Source organism: Wolffia australiana, chromosome 5 (assembly GCF_029677425.1).
Source record: "Wolffia australiana isolate 7733 chromosome 5, ASM2967742v1".
NCBI classification, from domain to species: Eukaryota; Viridiplantae; Streptophyta; class Magnoliopsida; order Alismatales; family Araceae; genus Wolffia; species Wolffia australiana.
The window spans coordinates 11,019,360-11,041,268 of NC_135839.1; the positions used below are offsets into that span (position 1 = coordinate 11,019,360).

Below are 21,909 nucleotides of genomic sequence, written 5' to 3' on the forward strand. Positions count from 1 at the left end.
TCTCTGTTCGAAGAATCGAACGATGACATGTGGCGTCGCATACACAAAGGCACTAAAATATGTTTTAAATTTTATATTTAATATAAATAATCTCCAAAAATAGAAAAGGCATACCTTTACTAATTTAATGTCAAAAAATTCAAGAAAATATTTGACTCAAAAAATTATGTTTTTTCAGAATTTGATGTCAGAAAAATCCGCAAAAATACATAAAATGTAGAAAAATCAGAAAATAAATTTAACCATATATGATTAATTTAATGCAAATAAACATGTAAACATGGTCAGATTAAGCTCCTAAAAATGAATGTTATCAAGCTACATGTTATCTTTAGTTTGAAAAACATCAAATGCGTTAAGAACATTTCTTGTTGTTTTCCTAGCGATTTTCTCCAGTGTTTCCCCTAGCGCGTTTCCCCAAGCGCCGGTGATAGCATTGACACATTGCTGTGGGGACAGGTCTCATTTGCTGCAAGGATGGTGACGCTATGAAAATGATGATGATGACGAGGAAGAGGACGACGACGATGATGATGATGATGATCATTTTTTCTTCATCATCATTCCACTCAGATCCTGTTCCATAATAACTAAAGAAATTCAACAAGATCATCAAGGTGATAAAATTAATGACCCCTAGCCAAATTAGCATTGATGCACTGGCGCCTCTTGTCATCAAATTTCAAAAATCCAGATTCAATATTGATTAATGCCCCTCAGTGTTCTCAATTTTTCTTTAACCAACTGTAAATGTTTATTCTTAAGCTGGAGTCAACTGATAGCCAACGACTTTGTATAACGACTTAATGGCTGGAAGTTTTTGGAGCTAAGTTTCAAGACCAATAATATAATACGATCTAAGAACGTTTGGGTGAAGCACTCTCTAAAAACATCTGTTTTCCAATGACTTTCCCTTCCCTCTAATAACCTTCAATATTTATCAGCAACAAACAGATAAGAAAACCCAAAAGGATCATATCATGTGTATTTGATTCGACCCTTTCTTTCGCAATGTGCATGTTTCAGGCTGACAAGATCCATCAGAAAGAATGTAGTATTAATCATTAAACTTTAGTTAGTAGTTTCTATTAACCTGCCCGCCGCCGAGAGCTCCTTTATCTGTCTATATCTTCCTCTCTACCCCTATCAATGTCTCCGCAACAAACCAGTATCATTATCTGTCGTATATTTAAGTGAAGTATTGAAACCCAAGACTGTTAGAACAAGATTTGTCACAAAAAATTAAATATTCTTGGGTATCGGCTTTAGTCATCGTTGTTATATGTTACTGCTTGTAAAGCAGCCATGGTGAGGAGGCTTCATTTCGTTCTTGCCTGAAGCTTTTCTATGGCCATCTCTACGGATGGAACGGCGTCTCTCAGTGACGCCCACTGTTCGACCGTTAGACTGATGCCTGAAAGTAGATAAACAACCTTTTTTTAACTATCTTTCGGTCGATAATAAAAAAAGACAGCTAATTTTATGCTACTCAAAGGAACTTTCATTTTTTCAAAATTTTGACAAATCTGTAGGTTAATCGAACTCCCTTCGATTTTTATATTAGTTGTAAGGCACGGGGAACTGGCGCTCAAGAATACACCGAAACTTGCGTCTAGAAAACAAATGACAGTTCTATCCGTTTCTCGTTTCCATATGCAATGGTAATAGCATAGACAAACAAATTTTCCTCTATATTTTTGCAGTCTCCCAAATTAAGGTCCCACATTTCTGCGGAGAGTAAAATGGGTAAGACAAAAAGAACACGAAAACATGATTTCGCATCAAGGTCACAGGAAGAAGTCAGCATTTGACTAGAAAATCTGATTCTGAAGAGAAAAATCTGACACTCCGAGGAAGAAAGATAATACAACGAGATTTCCTAATAATTATGACTGTAGATGCCCGTAGCATCAACTTTTAGAGAACAAGATGATAGCGATTAACCGAAAATATCTGCATAAAATTTGAGAAAATCTCTAGAAAAATATGAATCATAAATGCCACTAGCATCAACTTATAGAGAACAAGATGATAGCGATTATCTGAAAATATCTGCATAAAATTTGAGAAAATCTCTAGAAAAATATGAATCATAAATGCCACTAGCATCAACTTATAGAGAACAAGATGATAGCGATTATCTGAAAATATCTGCATAAAATTTGAGAAAATCTCTAGATAAATATGAATCATAAATGCCGCTAGCATCAACTTATAGAGAACAAGATGATAGCGATTATCTGAAAATATCTGCATAAAATTTGAGAAAATCTCTAGAAAAATATGAATCATAAATGCCACTAGCATCAACTTATGGAGAACAAGATGATAGCGATTAACCGAAAATATCTGCATAAAATTTGAGAAAATCTCTAGATAAATATGAATCATAAATGCCACTAGCATCAACTTATGGAGAACAAGATGATAGCGATTAACCGAAAATATCTGCATAAAATTTGAGAAAATCTCTAGAAAAATATGAATCATAAATGCCACTAGCATCAACTTATGGAGAACAAGATGATAGCGATTAACCGAAAATATCTGCATAAAATTTGAGAAAATCTCTAGATAAATATGAATCATAAATGCCACTAGCATCAACTTATGGAGAACAAGATGATAGCGATTAACCGAAAATATCTGCATAAAATTTGAGAAAATCTCTAGAAAAATATGAATCATAAATGCCACTAGCATCAACTTATAGAGAACAAGATGATAGCGATTAACCGAAAATATCTGCATAAAATTTGAGAAAATCTCTAGAAAAATATGAATCATAAATGCCGCTAGCATCAACTTATAGAGAACAAGATGATAGCGATTAACCGAAAATATCTGCATAAAATTTGAGAAAATCTCTAGATAAATATGAATCATAAATGCCGCTAGCATCAACTTATAGAGAACAAGATGATAACGATTAACTGCAAATATCTACTTATAGAACATAAACGTGAAGAATACAGATAAGTCCGTTTCACATTCAATTCTTGATCCCCGACTACTGCGCTAAGCGCCAGAACAAGACTCGCGCCGACCCAAAACACTGATGTTACAGAAAAAATAGAAATAGGACAAAGGTTCATACCTTTGTGCGAGGGAAGCTCCTTGCCGCCTCTATCGTAGTATTCTCTAATCGACACCAAAGTCCTTCCTCTAAAATCCTGGATCGTTACTTTCCTCTTGCCGGACAGCTGAAATCCCAAGACCAGTAAGTCTTTCAAGCGAACAGAATGTGGGCTTGCTGCGGAAATCAAGTTTTACCACCAAAATAAGTTTGAAAAATAGCCTCACCCGACAGACAACAAGATTACCCTCGTCATCGCGTTCCCTCGCTTCGCGACCGCGCTTTCTCCCGCATTCTTCTTCGCCTTCGTCTTCCCCCTCCATTTCTGTCTTCTCCGATTTCTCCGAAGCATCGGCGGTAGAATCTTTTCCAGCATCTTTTCCTGATTCTTTTGCAGGATCCGCCGCGTTGGACAGCAGGAACGATTCCACCACCTCCCGCACGAAGCGCTTGCGCTCGGGGATGCTTAGGTCGAGGCCGAGCTTCTCGGACGCTAAAGAACGAACCTTAAATTCAGTGATTGCTTCCATATCCGCGCCCTCCAAGATCTCCTCTACTGTTTTCTTGATCCTACTCTGCATCTCCGTCTCCATCTCCTCAACTCCGCTCCCTGTCATCGTTCCCAGTAGTGTTCTTTCACAACGGTCCTCCAAGAAGCCCTGAACATTTATAGTGCGGAGACGCGACGGGACGAATTTTTTCGTTCCATGACGAAACAGTCGTCCCGTCCAAGTGTATGTACGAAAATCGGGACGAAAATTCGTCCCAGAACGACCACACCGGACGATTTTCGTTCCGTGGGACGAAAAAAACCATCCCGCCCGGAGGTCTGGGAGAAGGACGAAAAACGGTCGGATTCACTTCCGACGGTTGAGATCTAGTCACGTGGCCTCGATACGATATTTTGCATAAAGTCCCTGTATTTTGCCTCTTAAGAGCAATTGTACATATTTCCCTCGGCATTCTCTCTCCTCCTTATTTCCTTAAAAAAATTAGAAAAATCCATAGTAATTCAATGATACCTTGGAAATATTTTTATTGGATTTTTCATCCGGGACGAGGGGCTGGATGGCTTTTTCGTCCCAGGATGACTGGACAGGACAGTTTTGTATCGTCAGATGAAAAAATCATCTTGTCCACGTCCCTGCACCGAAGCCTGACATTGGGCGGTAAGAAATTCGTCCCGTCCTGTCCACCGTCCACTTCCAGGACGATCCAACACTATACCTAATACCTTGCCAAGTCAAACGTTGTGGGCCTAAATGGCCCACTCAGGTTCTAGTGAGTGAAGACCCCAACGGTCGGTCAATCTGTTAATTATTTTTAGTGCAATCGTTGCTTAATAAAAATTTGAAATAATTTTCAAAGTAATTAATTAATTAAGATAATGAACTTTAACGATAACCATTGTTTTGTGCATTCTAGAGTTCACGCGTCCGGATCCCGATGTCAAATGACAATAATGGGTCTGATGCTAAATTGGATATCGACAGTTGGTCAATCCAATATCTGGATATCGCATGATGATATTAGATAACAGTTGCTGTATCCTACACTATTATCTGATGGGGGACCATCTCGACATCAAGATGGAACATCGCCAACAACTGCACCAAGCCGCACGAGCCAATGCTCACGACGCCTCGTTCAAATACCCCAAATGAAGATGAAGCCACACGTGTTTTCGTTTATTTTTCTTATTTATTTTGTTGTAATTTCATCGCGAATTATGGATCGGGCCATTCGTGTTTTGGCCTCGTCCATTTCGAACGATTTTATTTTTCTCGTTGTTTTGAGAGAACCGCTCATGTCAAGACGATTCCCTCAAATTACGCCCAATTGGGCATGCCCATGGCCATATAGAAGGACTGCATGCCCAAGAGGACAGGCAGACTTGAACTTGGGAAAATCAAAGTGTCCTTGTTTTCTTTTACTCTTAGTGCCTAGTTGTAGAAGATCAGATAGTCTTAGCAGTTGAAGCTGCGAATGTGGGATTACGTGGTCTTCGCCCACTCCAAGCAACGTGATCGATCTCTTTGGCCTCCCAGTTGCTGCTTGTCCTTAGTGCTTCTTGAGCCAGGAACGCCTCTCCTGATCAAGAACGCTATTCACCGTTGCATTCAAGAAACTCATCTTAGAGCGCCTTGTGGAACTCCTCTATCGATTGCCCAAGGAAACAGCTTGACGTTGATAATTCGCCATCACCGCTCAACTTCGACGCAGGTGGATCAACGATTGACCAACCATCTCGCTGGTGATTCTTCCCTTCTCGGAAGACCTTGTTCTAGGAAGGCACGAGACTTCCTTTCTTGGAACCTCCGATTGCCAGAACGAAGCGGACAGAAGATTCTTGAACTTCTTTCCAAGAATTCAAGAAGTTCCCCGCGGGATTTCGCGCGCATCCATGCCCTGACTTGGGTGCCCTCCAAGTCGGCAGCGCGCCCTCCAGCTATGGGCGCACCCTGCACGCGCGTTCTCACCACCACGCCTGCTGCCTGTTTGGCGTGTGCAATCCCTCGCCGTCAACGCCGGCCAGGCCTACAGCCTGCCCCACCCTGCACACGATTAATTGGTCTGTGCCCGGTCCACCTAGTGATTGGCTCGTACCCTGGTTCTTTCGGCGAGGCACCCTGCAATCTGAATATCTACTTGGAATTCTTGCACGATTCGACGGGGTTCGCCCCACCAGGTTCTACCGTTCTCTTCCGTTACAGTTCTCTTACTTTCCTTGCAGTATCTCGTCGATTTATTTTCCGGGCCTCGGGAGCAGGAATCCCCTATTGACCCGTCTTAGATCCAGTTGTGAGAGATAGTTATAAAAATTATTGCGGTAAAACACTAGTTACTTGTCGAGAGAGGTGGGACGCCGTCGGGTAGTCCCACTACCCCTCATCTTATGTGTCGGATTTGGTCCAAAGGGACATTGGGAAGTCGATTGTGTCCAATCGAACTTCGCCAATTTTGCTGATCAACATAGTTTATTTGTTATACTTGTCGTTGTTTTCTCAAGTGCATCTTGCCATATAGATATTCATCAATTCCTCATCGTCATCTGTGGTGTAATACGTGCCGAACAATCCCGGCCTATAGCGTATTACATCATTATCCCTCCCAAATGCAACATCCGTCTTTGCCGGAAAACTTTGATAACAGTATTGGATATCTGTTGTGGATATTTATCAATTTTTTTCGGATATCTATCATATAATCTAATCCTTTTGATCTGTTTTGTGTATAAATAACACAGGTTCCTGGATTTCGTCAATATTCAGCTATTTTACACAGGTTGATATTCTACTAGTTAATAATTAGTCTGCCCTGGTACAAATTGAGGCCCATAATATGGATTCCAAACATTCATGATTTGTATGTGAATGAGTCGAATTACTTATCCCTCGGTTTATTAGTGAACTATCTCTCCAGGGACTGTGAAAGAAGTTCCACTAGAAATATTCTTGTTATTGCTTCGACTCATATTCCCCAAAAAGTGGATCCCGCTCTAATAGCTCCGAATAAATCAAATACATGCATTAAGATACGAAGGCTTCTTATTCCACAAAAACGAAAGCACTTTTTCATTCTTTCATATACTAGGGGATTTCACTTGGAAAAGAAAATGTTCCATACTAACGGATTCGGGTCCATAACCGTGGGTTCCAATGCACGAGATCTTGTAGCACTTATCAACGAGGCCCTATCAATTAGTATTACACAGAAGAAATCAATTATAGAAACTAATACAATTAGATCAGCTCTTCATAGACAAACTTGGGATTTGCGATCCCAGGTCAGATCGGTTCAGGATCATGGGATCCTTTTCTATCAGATAGGAAGGGCTGTTGCACAAAATGTACTTCTAAGTAATTGCCCCATAGATCCTATATCTATCTATATGAAGAAGAAATCATGTAAGGAAAGGGATTCTTATTTGTACAAATGGTACTTCGAACTTGGAACGAGCATAAAGAAATTAACGATACTTCTTTATCTTTTGAGTTGTTCTGCCGGATCGGTCGCTCAAGATCTTTGGTCTCCATCCGGACCCGATGAAAAAAATGGGATTACTGCGTTTGGATTTGTTGAGAATGATTCTGATCTAGTTCATGGCCTTTTAGAAGTAGAAGGCGCTCTGGTGGGATTCTCACGGAAAGAAAAAGATTGCAGTCAGTTTGATAATAATCGAGTGACATTGCTTCTTCGGTCCGAACCAAGGAATCCGTTAGATATGATGCAAAATGGATCTTGTTCTATCGTTGATCAGAGATTTCTATATGAAAAATACGAATCGGAGTTTGAAGAAGGGGAGGAGCCCTCGACCCGCAACAGATAGAGGAAGATTTATTAAATCACATAGTTTGGGCTCCTAGAATATGGCGCCCTTGTGGCAATCTATTTGATTGTATCGAAAGGACCAATGAATTGGGATTTCCATATTGGGCCAGGTCATTTCGGGGCAAACGGATCATTTTTCATAAAGAGAATGAGCTTCAACAGAAGGATTCGGAGTTCTTGCAGAGTGGAACCATGCAGTACCAGACACGAGATAGATCTTCCAAAGAACAAGGCTTTTTTCGAATAAGCCAATTCATTTGGGACCCTGCGGATCCATTCTTTTTCCTATTCAAAGATCAGCCCTTTGTCTCTGTGTTTTCACGTCGAGAATTCTTTGCAGATGAAGAGATGTCAAAGGGGCTTATTACTTCCCAAAAAAATCCTCCTACATCTATATATAAACGCTGGTTCATCAAAAATACGCAAGAAAAGCACTTCGAATTGTTGATTCATCGCCAGAGATGGCTTAGAACCAATAGTTCATTATCTAATAGATCTTTCTGTTCTAATACTCTATCCGAGAGTTATCAGTATTTATCAAATCTGTTCCTATCTAACGGAAGGCTATTGGATCAAATGACAAAGACATTGTTGAGAAAGAGATGGCTTTTCCCGGATGAAATGAAACATTTGATTCATGTAACAGGAAAAAGATTTCCCATTCCTTAGCTGTAAAGATATGTGGCCATGAAAAAGAGATTAAGTGGAACAGAATTGACCGGGCAGTAGAGTCGTGGAAACACTTGTTTATTCCATATTTTTGACCTTAGCTCCATGGACCAATATGCTACTGCTGAAACATGGAAGAATTTAAATCTTAGATCAAAACACTATGTATGGATGATATGAACTGCCTAAACAAGAATTCTTGAATGGCGAACAACCAGAGCCTATTACTCACTATATCCAAAAATTTCCATTAATGAAACCATGTAAATCCATCGGAAAAAAATACGCATGTCCGATGAAATGTGCTATCTGCTCCAATAACGAATCATTGGTTTAACTGAATCATTAAAGAAAATAGATAGACCTTTCTCTTCGTCTCAGGTCGATGCATCTTCTCAATTGGAAACATTCATGCCCAGTAATTAGTAATTATTAACTAATTACTGCAGACAGCCAGGCCCAGTATGTGTCAGTCATCTGAAGTTATTTATTACAGGAAGGATCGACCGCAGTGTTTTTCTCCAATTATGGATTTCTTAGTTTTACCGTACTTTGAAGCTATTTTCTTTGAATATCCGATCCGTCTGGATATCCACTATCGGGTGGATATTCGATATCCGTCCGATCTCCTGACATCCGTTATCTGAAATTGTCTCAATTTCATCCCGGAATATCTGATATCGGTTGGCCAAACACTTGTCCATTCCAGATCAACATTAAACATTAATATTAATAGTAAACAACTTTCTGAATCCTATGACCTAATTTTGAAGTATCCAATCACCATCTAGTATGATTGGATTTCGGTGGGAGAGATGGGTATTTTGTTAAACGGAGATTCTCATTAAAACATGGCATGGAGAGGAAGTATTTTCCATGAAATAAATGAGAAAAAGAGGAATAAATGGAACTAAGGAGAATCCTCGATTCCCCCTCTTCCGAATGCAACCTCATCCATGCTCTGGCCCCGTCGGCGGTACCTTCCACCGGATTCCACAAAGCCAGGGCAGGGCCGATAAGCTTTAATGGGCCACCATCCGAAACCCGGAACAGTGGCGATTCCTCCCTGGATTCTTCCCTCTCCATTGCAGCCCTTTTCAATTTCTTCTCTTCCGCATGCTTTGCATCCCCTGGATCAAAATTTCAGATGAGAAAGAAGACATATTTTCACCTCAAGAAAAGCTCAAAAGAAGAGAATGATTGAAAAGGATGATCGCAAGTGGAATTCTTTTAAGACTATTTTTAAGCTCAGCCAGCGTAGGTGGCTGCAATGCCAAATGCAAAGGAGTGGAATGCATAGTTTTCTTGTTTGGCAGACATGATACAGACAGGGCGAGTCTTTTCCAAATCACAAGTGTTCGTCGTATTTGAAGAAAATGGAAGAATGCCAATGACAGTGATAGCGAGAACAAGATAACAAAGTTCTTTCATTCACTAGTTCGGAAATAGATACAATTGCGATAAAAAACACAAATATTATCTCGAGTACTTGGAGTATAATCGACTAAATGCATGACGATTCGGTAAAAAGAAATACACAGACCCCATCTGAGATGACGGGGAAACTCTTCAGGTTTATTCATGACTTAAATCAATTATTCCGTTCCATGAATTTCGCACTTAGAAAATTTGTCACAGAGGTCCCAAAATCCAAACTTAAAAGTTCAGCAAGGCATTAAGACGAGATGAATTCGACCAAAATTAAATTCACGAAGATACCGAGATTTCTCATCCCCGAAATTACGCCAAGTATCAGAAAATTGAATTTACCTCATCGGAGAGCTTTCAAAATTCCCATTGGAGATCCGACCGGGGGAAGAATCCTCCGCCGACGGGGAGGAAACAGCGAGATCATCCACCGGCGCGCCAGAAGAATTCGGCGACCGCGAAGTCGACGAACAGCGAAAAACAGCCCTTCTGCCTTCCGGCCGATCTAAACGGCATCCGACAAGAGGCGCGTGCGGCGGCCGGAGAGAGAAGAAACCCGCCATGGAAACAAGCGATAGAAGACGCCGCTCGTAGGATTTCGCACTTGGAGCCTATACAAACCACTCCTTGACAAGTGGAGTTCTATCGGGTATTCCGACAAGAATCCGAACCCAATATGAATCCGACACCCTCCAAACTTTTACCGCCCCAAGCCCCCACTTTAATGTAAAAAAAGAGTGGGACCGGGGTAGCTTTAATAACGGGACGTGATTTACGCGGGCTGTCGGTTGTGACTTTGCGAACCGGGTTGGGCCGGGCCGAACCGGGCGGCTCATAACCCGTGGGCCGGGTTTGCTCACGGGTCTCTTCGCCGCTTTTTGCCTGTCCCGCAGAAACTTCGGCGGGCATTTACTGCAGTCATACAAAAAATCCTTGTCTTCTTCCTCCTCCAGACGTCCTCCCTGCATGTGGAGGCTTTAAGCCCGGGTCGGGAAGCGAAGCTTCGTCCTGTGCAACAATGGCGCCGCTCTTCTTCCTCCTCCTCTCGTCTTCTCTCCTCCTCGCCGGCGCGGTCGAGCTCCAGACCCTGCAGCTCGCCCCTCTCTCCAAAGCCCCCCCGGATGACGAAGAGCTCGCCTGGCCGACGTCATCCGACCCCGACTCCGCGTCCTTCGCGCTGCCGCTGCGTCACCGGGACCGCCTCCGCGCCGGCAACGCCTCCGCGGAGGCCCTCTTCCAGGGCCGGCTGGCGCGGGACGCGCGCCGGGTGGCGGCTCTGGAGGCCGCGCTGGCGGAGCGCGGGTCCGGCAGCTTCGCGAGCTCGGTCGTGTCCGGGCTCGCCCACGGGTCCGGCGAGTACTTCACCCGGATCGGGATCGGGACCCCCCCGACCTACGCCTACATGGTGCTCGACACGGGCAGCGACGTGGTCTGGATCCAGTGTGCGCCCTGCCGGCGGTGCTACAAGCAGGCCGACCCGGTGTTCGACCCGGCCCGGTCCAGGTCCTACGCCGCCGTGCCCTGCGCGGACCCGGCCTGCCGCAGCCTCGACTCCGGCGGCTGCGACTCCCGCCGCGGCGCCTGCCTCTACCAGGTCTCCTACGGCGACGGCTCCGTCACCGCCGGCGAGTTCTCCACCGAGACGCTGACCTTCAGCGCCGGCACGCGGATCGGGAAGGTGGCCTTCGGATGCGGCCACGACAACGAGGGCCTCTTCGTCGCGGCCGCCGGGCTGCTCGGGCTGGGCCGGGGCCGGCTCTCCTTCCCCAGCCAGGTCGGCCGCCGGTTCGGGCGCCGGTTCTCGTACTGCCTCGTGGACCGCACCTCCCTCGCGCCGGGCGGCGCCGGCTCGTCCGCCATCGTCTTCGGCTCCTCCGCCGTCCCCGCCGCCGCCGTGTTCACCCGCCTGCTGACCAACCCGAGCCTGGACACGTTCTACTACGTGGAGCTGGTGGGCGCCAGCGTGGGGGGCGCGCGGGTCCCGGGCGTGGCGGCGTCGGACCTCCGGCTGAACCCGGCGACCGGGAAGGGCGGCGTGATCGTCGACTCGGGGACGTCCGTCACGCGGCTGGCCCGCCCGGCGTACGTCGCCCTGCGGGACGCGTTCCGGGCCGGGACGGCGGGGCTGAGGCCGGCGGCGGGATTCTCGCTGTTCGACACGTGTTACGATCTGAGCGGGAAGACGGAGGTGAAGGTGCCGACGGTGGTGCTGCACTTCAAAGGGCTGGCGGCGGCCGCCACCGCGGATCTGTCGTTGCCGGCGGAGAACTATCTGATTCCGGTGGACACCGACGGGGTGTTCTGCTTCGCCTTCGCCGGCACGGACAGCGGGATCTCCATCATCGGGAACATTCAGCAGCAAGGATTTAGAGTTATTCTCGACGGCGACGGGGCTCGCGTGGGTTTCGCTCCGCGTGGCTGCTGAAAGGGGTGAACATCGCAGGAATTTCGCTCTGCCCGTCACCTGTTCGACGAATCGCGTCTTACCCAACTTTCCCCTTTTTTCTTTTCACCTAATGAAAGCATAAATAGTCGTTTTCTAGGTTGGTAAATTTCCTTTCTGGGCTTTTCATATCTTTCCTTTTCGGCTCTCTTCGACGGCCCAGTTGGCTACGTGGACATATCAATAATTATTATACAGAGGGGAGCAAATTGTTTTACTAGTCTTGGCGTTGGGCTTTTCTTAAAAAGCATAAACAGTCGTTATTTAGGTAGGTAAATTACCTACCTTGGTTTTCAGCTTTCGTTTTGAGTTATCTTCCACGGCCCAGTTGGCTACGTGGTCATATCAATAATTATTATACCGAGGGGGGCAATTGTTTTACTAGTCTTGGCATTCGGCTTTTCTTAAAAAGCATAAATAGTCGTTATGTACGTAGCTATATTTCCTATCTTGGTTTTCATCTTTCGTTTTGGGTTATATCCCACGGCCCAGCTGGCTACGTGGTTATATCGATAATTATTATACTGAGGGGGCAAATTGTTTAACTAGTCTTGGCGTTGGGCTTTTCTTAAAGAGTGGTAGCCTACGTTGTTATTGTAATCGGTTTCCGCCGCGGTGATGAGAGAGAAAGTTCAGGCGGCGATGGAAGAGCGGCGATTGATGGAGGTGATTTTGAGGGTTTGAAGAGCTTCTCTGGTGAATGATGGATGGTGGAGGTCGAGATGGAGCTTCCATGGCGGTGGTCAAGCTCATCGACAAAGCGACCGACTCGATTGACAGGGATGTCGATCAGAAACTGCTGAAAGCGATTAAATCCGCCGTTCGTGCTTCCGACGGCGCCTTGCAGGCCGCTGCTGACGTCCTGATGAGGAAGATGAAGAAGGAGCACTCGCAGGTCCTTCGATTGAGATTGTGTGGTTATAGTTGCTCTCTCTTGAAGATTTCTCCTTGCTCGCTTGATTTGCAGTGTAATCTCGAAGTTCTTGCCCCTGGATGTCGTCCCAATGGGTTGATCTAACGCTTTTAAAGAATCATCGACGTATCATTGTTCCTGATAGCGTACACATTTTCGTCATCATTGAGATTCTCCCTTTTACTTCGCAGGTCTAGAATTAACGTTGATCGTCAGTTTATTTGTTCTTGAAGTAGGGTTCATAAAGTGTTCCCCGTGTCCATGTTTCCTTGAAATTTCTCTCCTGTCGACGTGCTAAGGGGGATTTAGACATATTGCAATGAGAATTGGCGTTAGAAGGTTAATTTCCTCAATTGGGCTGAGGAGGACTGTGCTCTTTAGTGGAATTGTGTCAAATTTTTGCTGTTATAAATTTTTTGTTGATATTTCAAACCAAATGTCACCCTTATCTCCCGTAAACTTCTCAGACTTTCAATAACTTCCGAATAATATCGCGTTCAAGAGTTGGGAGGACTTTGTGGGAACCAATTTTCACAGTATTCTTTTTCTTGGATTGAAATTTTGCAGGTGCGGTATCTCTCGGTTCTCATCATCGACGAGCTATTTATGCGTTCAAAGCTGTTTCGATCCCTCATCATCGACAGATTAGACAACTTCTTGAGCTTGAGTATCGGCTTCCGGAGAAATATGCCCCTTCCACCTCCTACAAACATTGCCGCCATCTTGCGGTTAAAGGGCTTAGAGCTTCTGGAAAAGTGGCATGTATCATTTGGAATCCATTACCGGCAGCTTAGACTCAGTTTAGATTACTTAAAGAACACATTGAGATACCAGTTCCCGGACGGCCTTGGGAGTGCTGCACGCCTGCAAGAGGAAAGAAGAGCAAGAGAGATAAGATCAAGGGAGATCTTGCAGAAGAAATATGATAACTTACTCGAGAACTTTTCATGGATGAAGGTTGAAATACAGTCTACGATCGACCAGCTGGGAGTGTGCTTCGGACTAGTCTATAATTCAAAGGGAACAGAAGTCGTTTCTAGAGATTTTAATGAAGATGATGGAGAAGAAGAGTTTACTTGCCCTGCTCTGCTGCGTATCCGTCAGGAATCTATCAAAGAAGGAGAGAAGGTGCATCAGAATGATGATAACGCATCGGTGTTCGATACTATAAGGGAACTCAACAAGCTTCTTCTCTCTCAGCATCTGCCGTCGGTCCAAGAATCTATCTCATCTCTCATAAGAGTTGAACTTGCTGACAACAATTTCAGAGACTCTGCGCTGAAAGAGCTCATTGATATCCGGAATTCGATCAATTCTATGAAGAAGAAATGCGAAGAACTAGGCTGTGATATTCCCTTATCTGCTCATGAGCAAGAGGAGGCAGACATGTGGGAGGATGGTAAGATCGAATCTTATGATCAGGGCAATGCTGCCAGCCCAGTTGATTACCAAGATTCACAGGCAATTGTTGATCAAGCTTCCACAGAAGATGCAAAATCAAAGAAGTTTTCCGAGGGTAGGTCGGATGATTCCGAATCGCTGAAGTCCAATCTTTTGTCTGAAGCTCCAGTGTTGAAATGGGGGCCCCACCTAGAGACATGGGGGTCAACGCAAGACGCCATGGTCAACTACCGTGGGCTCGAACTGGAGAGCCACTGGGGAAGAGTAGAGCATGATGCAGTCATTCCTAGAGAGAGAATTGCCGAAATTAGTGCTCAGTGGTCGCTATATCAAGAACAGCAAGCAGAAATCAAACCCTGTCTCGCCCCTTTGAAGAACGGATCGCTTTGCCAGAGAAGAGATCTCAGTGTTTGCCCTTTTCACGGGCCTATAATACCTCGTGACTCTAACGGATGTCCCTTGTTAATTGGCCCTGAAAAGGATAAAATTCAAAAGCAAGATGATCATGAGAAGCTAGTAAGGGATCTGGCCTATGAAGCGATAGAGAATGTGAGAGAATTGGACAAGGAAAAAAAGTTGTTGAAACGGGCGAAGCTTGCCAGAGTTCGAGAACACAACGAAGCGGTTCTAAGAGATGCTGCTCTCAGCTCGAGGGTTTCTGTTTCAGATTTTGGAGAGGCAGGAACGAGTTCTGAAGGGCCTCTGATGAAATCCAAGAAGTCGAGTTTATCTTCAATGCTGAAGAAGAAGGTGACTGCCAAGGATAGGTTGGCGAGGCGGCTGTTGAATTCTCGTGCTACGGATTCGGCGTTGAAGCAGATAATGCAGGCAGAGGATGTTAATGTCAGAGAAGCCCATACGAATCAGTGGTAGATCAAACAAGATTGTTTGCATAAGCATCTGAGTTTCTTGGGGCGATGCTATTTACCCATCTGTACAAATGGTTAGTCCCATTGAGATGATGTCATTTATTAACTTCATTCATATTTCTCATTGATTTGTGATAATTGTTGGTTCCATGGGAACTTGATTGACCGATAAATAGGGTCTGAATTTGGTTGAAAGTGTTAAATTGTTTTCTTCTTTACATGTCTTCGTGCTACGTACTAATCATTACACTTATTTGATAGTATATAATAGGTGAAAGTGATATGAGAAATAGAATGATGACGTGAGTTTTCTTTCGTGTTGTCGCTAGTATTGAACCAACTGGAGAACTCTGGACTAATAACATAGCTTATTCAAATGACTCTGATTTGTAATAGTGATTGTTGATCCTTGACTTGTTTCTATAATACGCTTTATGCATATAGTATGAAATATGTCTTGATCTACATCTGATTATTCATTATAGTTAATAACTTTCATTTTTATTTATTCACTATTTCAAGGCCGTATCCCTTTCAATATTCAAAGTTCACTAGATATTCAAAATCAGAATGACTAGATTGAGATGATGAATGTGTAAACACTTACGGTTTAATGTTCTGTTCATACAAAATAAAATGAGAGTAATATATATATATATATATATATATATATATATTATATTCAAGCACCGAATGCCTAAAACAAATGTCCATAAATTCAGTTTGATAAAAATTATCCCGTGACTAATCAAGATTTTTTAAAATATATATTTAAGTTTCCTACTCCAAAGATCTATAAAATGATCTTCAGAGTTCGTCTTTAATCTAAACTTCGACTATCCATCATGGTAGCACATGCTTTCTTAGGCACTATTTTCAACGTCTGTTGTTGTCGCCCATAAAATTGTGTTTCTACTTGTAATCTTGAACTACAATTAGTGCGCTCAAGAAAATGTTGTGTTGAAAGATAATATTTATACCAAAATGAACCAATTTTAGTAACTTAAAAACCACTTTATTAAAATCACTTTTTCCCCTGCTGAATAAATACAAAATATCACAAAATTGAATAGATAGTTCTAGATTGAATCAAATTCAGATTGTCATAGTTCGCAAATTTTTAAATAAATACCAAATATCTCACAAATGTTTTTTATGACTCTCCCTCATAGAAATAGTGCAAGATAAAAAATACACAATTTATTAAAGCACTGACAAATGAAATTAGAATAAGCTTTATTATGAAAGCATTCACAATCAACATGAGGAATTTAACATGAGTTATAAACAAGATATAAATTTTCCAATGCATATGGATTCTTCAGTTTTGTCTGACTTTATCTCCCCCTATATCCTTTAACTTTTATTGGTATAATGTTTTTGGCACACACACACACATATATATATATATATATATATATATATATATATATATATATATATATATATATATATATATATATATATATATATGTGTGTGTGTGTGTGTGTGTGTGTGTGTGGCTGTGAAAATGTATATATATACATTACATGAAAGATCAATCTCGTGATCATGTTTGCACCTTAAGAGTACAAGTATTAAGTCATCAAATTCTTTCAATTTTTTTGTCAAAATAAGATTACAAACATAAATAAATATTATAATAGTATAGAAATTTTAACTCAAAAATATATGAATGCATATTTGATAATAATAATTCCTTGTTCTAATACAAATAAATTTTCTCTATCATTTATATCCCACAACAAATGCAAATTTTCTGTATCCATTATCTTTGAAAGCTTACACAACATTAACTTTTGGCACCAGTCATCACATTTTGGGCCCAAGGATTTCAAATATAATAAAACTATAACAGCCAGTGTTCACATGTTTAGGTCACTCGGGAAAGAAAAAATACTGACATATGATGATTATCTCCAATTAATGAGTGAATCAGCATAATTTAAAAGACACAAATATTTGCATTCTGTATTCTCTGGAGTCTCATTATTTGATAAAATGAATATCTGAATTATAATACATCTTCAATTGAAGATGATTTCTGGATTATAATTAGATGCTAATATCAAAATAAAATTATTAGAAAGCTTCAGAAATATCGTTAACATTGTAAAAATGAATTAGTAAAATCTCATTTTAGTGTCATTAATGTTTTTTAGGGTTTCCTCTATAGACTGGTGGGCTCGATTTGTTTGGTCTGATTTGGTAACCAGTGCTGTCCAAATTTGGCAGTCAGGTGATATCCATAAAAATATAATGGTTGTAACACAAATAATCAAATCTTAGAAAGCCTAAGATAAAAATATGGAAAGATTTGATCTCACAGGTTAAAGTAAAATTTCCATATGCACCAAATATCTACATTTGAGCTAAAAGTAATATATTGAGATTACTTTCCTACTCCCCTTCTTCCAGTCTGTTTCCAGTCTGTTTCGACTGGTAGTATCAGGTCTCCCCATCTCTCCCCGAATTTTTCTAGTCTTTGGACCGAGCAGTATGAACAGAAACACATCTCACACATGGTTCAGAGGTCGAGCCCGACCCTAGAAGTAATTGTGCGACTTAGGTCGACTAATATGAATAAGATACAGTTCTCTTTATGATTGCCCTTGGGTTCAGAACTCCATATGGGGAAGGAGCGTTGTTGTTTGTGAAGTCTTGACCACTTACATGGACCCACTGATCTTTCCATTTTTGGGAATTTGATGATTTCTAAACCATCCCTAATGAATGATCAGTTGATGTTTGAGCATGATAAATCACTTCATGCAGACCTTTTGTCAATACTTCATACCTCATCTTAGAATGGAAAACTGGAGAACTTTCTGCATCACCATATGAGGAATCACGAACATAAGATTTTCTGGTTTCCAATGTTCCCAAGAAAAATGATTTTGTTCCATTCGAGAAACAATGAGCATGACTGAAGTGGCTATATTTACAAATCCATTTTAGGATCTTTATGAAAGTGTTTGATTTGATTTTATTTCTTTCTTTAATTGACATTGTAACTTTTCTTTTGAAATGATATTTGGGGGCGTTACTTGCACTTGGGAAAATGCTTGCAGATGCGACCATGAATCAAACCAGGTCGAAACACTCAGCTTTCGATGGGAAAACTTTTCTGGAATATCTACTGAGACGCGATGACAAATCGTTGGTTCCCAAAGTTTGGGTATTCCTAATGCTGAGTCTACTCAGATCAGAACAAAACTAGTTGATTGTCTTTCAAAGTCCGAATGTTCATGCTGAAATTCTTGTAGAACCAGTAGATATCCCATGTCTCTAAGTGGGCCCTTATCTGAAAACAGCCTTGGTTTTTTGGGAATAGGACTTGAAGCTCGACAATCTACCAGGGGGTGAGTTTGTTTGTCTTTTAGTTTTGTGTGTCCTCTTGGATAGCTATACCGGCCCATAGATGTCAGGTGTACTTGGGGGGGGGGGGTGCATCCCAGGACATAGTCCTCGAAGGCAGTGACCATTTAGTTCATGGTATATTGGATGGTCGGTGCAAGGCCAGAAATTGGAACACATTGATTCCTCATTCCCATCCTTCACTTTAGGGCCTGTCCTATAGTGTGGTCTGTACTCCATACTGTCAGGTAGCAAACAACATTTGTTCACTTATTATCAAGGTTCACCATGGCCTCTTTCATCCTCCCTTCTTTGTTCATTCTTAAGGGTGTAGACTCCCCATAGAAGTCAACTGAATATCGCAGCCATTGGCAGGAATTCTTCCCACATCTGATCCCAAATTCTTGTTCACCCCAAATTTGTATTGATCAATTGGTAACATTGTTCACTTCTTCCCTTGAAAAAGCATACGTCACATCCAATTTTAAATGAACCTTACTCACCTCCATAAATGTTTACAAAAAGTGGATGGCAGCGTTAGACATCAACATAAATGTATACCTTTTGTGTATTCCACAATAATAGTGTCATTGAGATAAGCTTATTCTTTGATGCAGACCAACTGGGGGTAGGTTCTTTCTTGCAGTTTTTTTCATCTGCTTGTAAAATCTCTCCTAAAGTTTATTCTGCGCATACGTTTCTCCTTTATGCTTCCCCCATGAACTCATGTCTTTGTTTTTATTTTTCATAAAGATCATGAATTTCACATTGACATTGAGACAAAACATTTTACCAGTTTAATTAGGTTCATTTAATGTTAGGTTTTTAAAAATGTAACTAATAAACATTTGATTTGTGACTTATCAATTTGAAATATTTTTAGTTAAATAGTAAAGTGAAATTAAACACCAATCAGATGACTAATATATATTTTATTCCAATACGTTGGTATTCTTGTACATGACAATTTTAAATATTTTTAAAAAATATTTTAAAATTTTATTGAATACAAAATGTTGAACCTTGACGAAACCTATCACAACCTAGAAGAATTATTGATGGGTTTAAATACAATATCAAAGTTATAACAGTCAAATTTTGGATTTGGTGCTTTTGAATACAAATTTTTTACTGATTGAAAATGATTTATATTAATTTTGGACTCATTTTATTGGATACAGACAAAAAATCATAGAAAAATGAGAATATTTTTTCCATCTACACATCAAAACGTTAATCTTGAAAAGATTAACTTTTTGATAAGTTAATCATAGCAAAATGTTTAATATGATATCAAACTCTAAATCTTTATTTAAAAATTTCAAGATGTTATAGAATATTGTGTGATTAATTTTTGATGAGACTGACTTTATCATTTTACATCATTAGAAGACAAAACATTGTTCAATATTATCAAAATTTATTCAGAGAAGTATGGAACTCATCGCAGTATACTAATTTTAGCTAACACTTACGTATTTGGTGCTTGTGGAAATTTTATTTTAAACTTTGAGATCAAATCTTTCCATATTTTTTAATCATAAGTTTTCTAAGATTTGATTATTTGTGTCACAAACATTAAATTTTTTTGGTTTCACTTGACTGCCAAATTTGGACAGCACCAGTTACCAAATCTGATCGAACAAAACAAGCCTGCCAAAATGTTAATGAAAATAAAAGACCCTAAAATATAACAAAACTAAAATTTATATTTTAATAATTTGTTTTTTTAAAATTTTAATGATAGATCTGAAGGTTCTTAATAAAAAATTTTAAGATTAGCATTTAATGATGATTCTTGAGGTATCATCTTCAAAAGAATTAACTTCTTTGAATATCTTAATGATTATCTAAAATCATCAATATTACATTTAAAAAAATTATTAATCAAGGGTATTTATATTATAACTTTTTTAGAAAAATAACTTTTAGGAACTCATTCCGTTCTCTACGCAGCAACACCCATTAGACGTCATAATGACTAGATCATGGACTTTGAATCCTATGTTACTTGCAGCCTCCACCAACTTAGAGCATCACACTCTCACCACTTGAGCCAGGTGAGCCAGTCTGACCTGGTGCATCATATATATCAGTGTGTTTGACATGCTTGGCCCAATCAAAGAACATCATGAAGGTTTTCAAATAAACATATCACACTCTTGGAAATTAGGGACCAATTTTGTGAACAACTATGAATGGAGTGTGAACATGAACCCCATTTGGAATTTAAATGGGACTTGTCATCCAATAATGGCCCCACCCTCACTCACAAATAAATAAAAAGCATATGGCAACATGTGACTAGTCCTATCGCTGCCATTATTTCTCATAATACATTATTTCTCCCCTTTCTCCTTTTTTATCTTAGCTTATATTATCTTTTTCTTCAGAGTTTTAAAAAATGGTGATGGATATGTCTTTTCAAGTTACTTCAAGGTTTGGAAAATAGGTAAGGATATCTATAAAATTCCATGAAGGATATCATCCTGGGTTCTCCCCATCAAACCCTACCCATTTGGTTAGGACTTCTTACTACTCCTAACCATCGAAGGAGGTTACAACACTCTATATTTATATGTTTAGAATTAATCATCCTTTAGAATCCATTTTTTTCTACCTCTGACCGCATAACTACCATTACTAAGGATAAATTATGCCCCAACATACTTGAAATATTTTGTTGGACTTTGGGAGAATGATAAAAAATCCGGAGATAATAAAATCATTGAAAACCCTAATCAGAAAAGACCTACAAAAATTTAGAAAAATCATTTATGATTGAATCACCTTTCTGAGAGTCAAGTTTTATAATGTTATGATTCGTCAAACAAGTCATTATGAGGCACACAAATGTTTGGCCGCTAGACATATCCATGTGATCATTGACATGTTGAATCTCCTTGTCTTCTATGTGATGATATTCTCACCACTATGGTCCCATTGGGAGAGAGATCATCCAAGAAAAAAAGTAAGGAGGGGAACCCGAAGAAAATATTTCATGGGTGTATTTTGTTTGGGATTTTTCAAAGGTACTGTATAAAATCACCATGTATGGAAAATCCCTCATCTGATTCACACTCATAAAATGACTTAGGGCACGGCCACCTCTCAACTCCGTTCGCTCATCATAGTAAGGATTGATGCATTCATAAATCATAATATAACTCTATGTTTGATATTTCCATTATATTGTCTACAAACTTCAATTTATGATCTTCCTTGAGTGAACTGTAATTTTACTATGTGAGGATAATCTCAGATTGACTACACAATCACCTTGAAGGATGTTGGTGAAACTAAGCTAAAACTATTTGGAGTGGAACCCAAATAGTGTAAGGACCACTTACATAACCGTGACATAAATCAAAATATTTAACAGTTAGTCATAAAATCTTCCAGGGATTCATATGACCCAAT

General features: G+C 40.8%; 4 protein-coding genes across 7 annotated transcripts; 2 read left to right on the forward strand and 2 right to left on the reverse strand.

Annotated features, from left to right (window-relative positions):
- Window positions 1-1,169: 1,169 nt before the first annotated feature.
- KELP (transcriptional coactivator p15 (PC4) family protein (KELP)) lies at window positions 1,170-3,721 on the reverse strand. The gene is made up of 3 exons (XM_078575986.1): window positions 3,304-3,721; window positions 3,098-3,203; window positions 1,170-1,414 (listed from the first exon to the last, which is right to left on the reverse strand). The coding sequence occupies exons 1-3, from the start codon at window positions 3,691-3,693 to the stop codon at window positions 1,320-1,322; spliced, it is 591 nt and encodes a 196-aa protein (XP_078432112.1). The 5' UTR covers window positions 3,694-3,721; the 3' UTR covers window positions 1,170-1,319.
- Window positions 3,722-7,996: 4,275 nt separating this feature from the next.
- LOC144703394 (uncharacterized) lies at window positions 7,997-10,414 on the reverse strand. The gene is made up of 4 exons (XM_078575574.1): window positions 10,310-10,414; window positions 9,848-10,116; window positions 9,027-9,207; window positions 7,997-8,201 (listed from the first exon to the last, which is right to left on the reverse strand). Exons 1-4 carry the CDS (start codon window positions 10,412-10,414, stop codon window positions 8,196-8,198), a joined length of 561 nt encoding a protein of 186 aa, XP_078431700.1. The 3' UTR covers window positions 7,997-8,195.
- A 2-nt stretch (window positions 10,415-10,416) lies between these two features.
- On the forward strand, window positions 10,417-12,077 carry LOC144703126 (aspartyl protease family protein 2-like). The gene has a single exon (XM_078575222.1). The coding sequence runs from the start codon at window positions 10,524-10,526 to the stop codon at window positions 11,928-11,930; it is 1,407 nt and encodes a 468-aa protein (XP_078431348.1). The 5' UTR covers window positions 10,417-10,523; the 3' UTR covers window positions 11,931-12,077.
- A 462-nt stretch (window positions 12,078-12,539) lies between these two features.
- Window positions 12,540-15,334, forward strand: LOC144703278 (ENTH/VHS protein). 4 transcript variants are annotated; one of them, XM_078575416.1, is made up of 2 exons: window positions 12,540-12,860; window positions 13,429-15,334. In XM_078575416.1, exon 2 carries the CDS (start codon window positions 13,468-13,470, stop codon window positions 15,133-15,135), a length of 1,668 nt encoding a protein of 555 aa, XP_078431542.1. In that variant the 5' UTR covers window positions 12,540-12,860; window positions 13,429-13,467; the 3' UTR covers window positions 15,136-15,334. The 4 variants fall into 4 exon arrangements, with proteins under 4 accessions (XP_078431542.1, XP_078431540.1, XP_078431541.1 ...); XM_078575414.1 differs by having other exon boundaries at window positions 12,541-12,843; XM_078575415.1 differs by lacking the exon at window positions 12,540-12,860 and adding an exon at window positions 12,923-13,052.
- The last annotated feature ends 6,575 nt before the right edge of the window (window positions 15,335-21,909 follow it).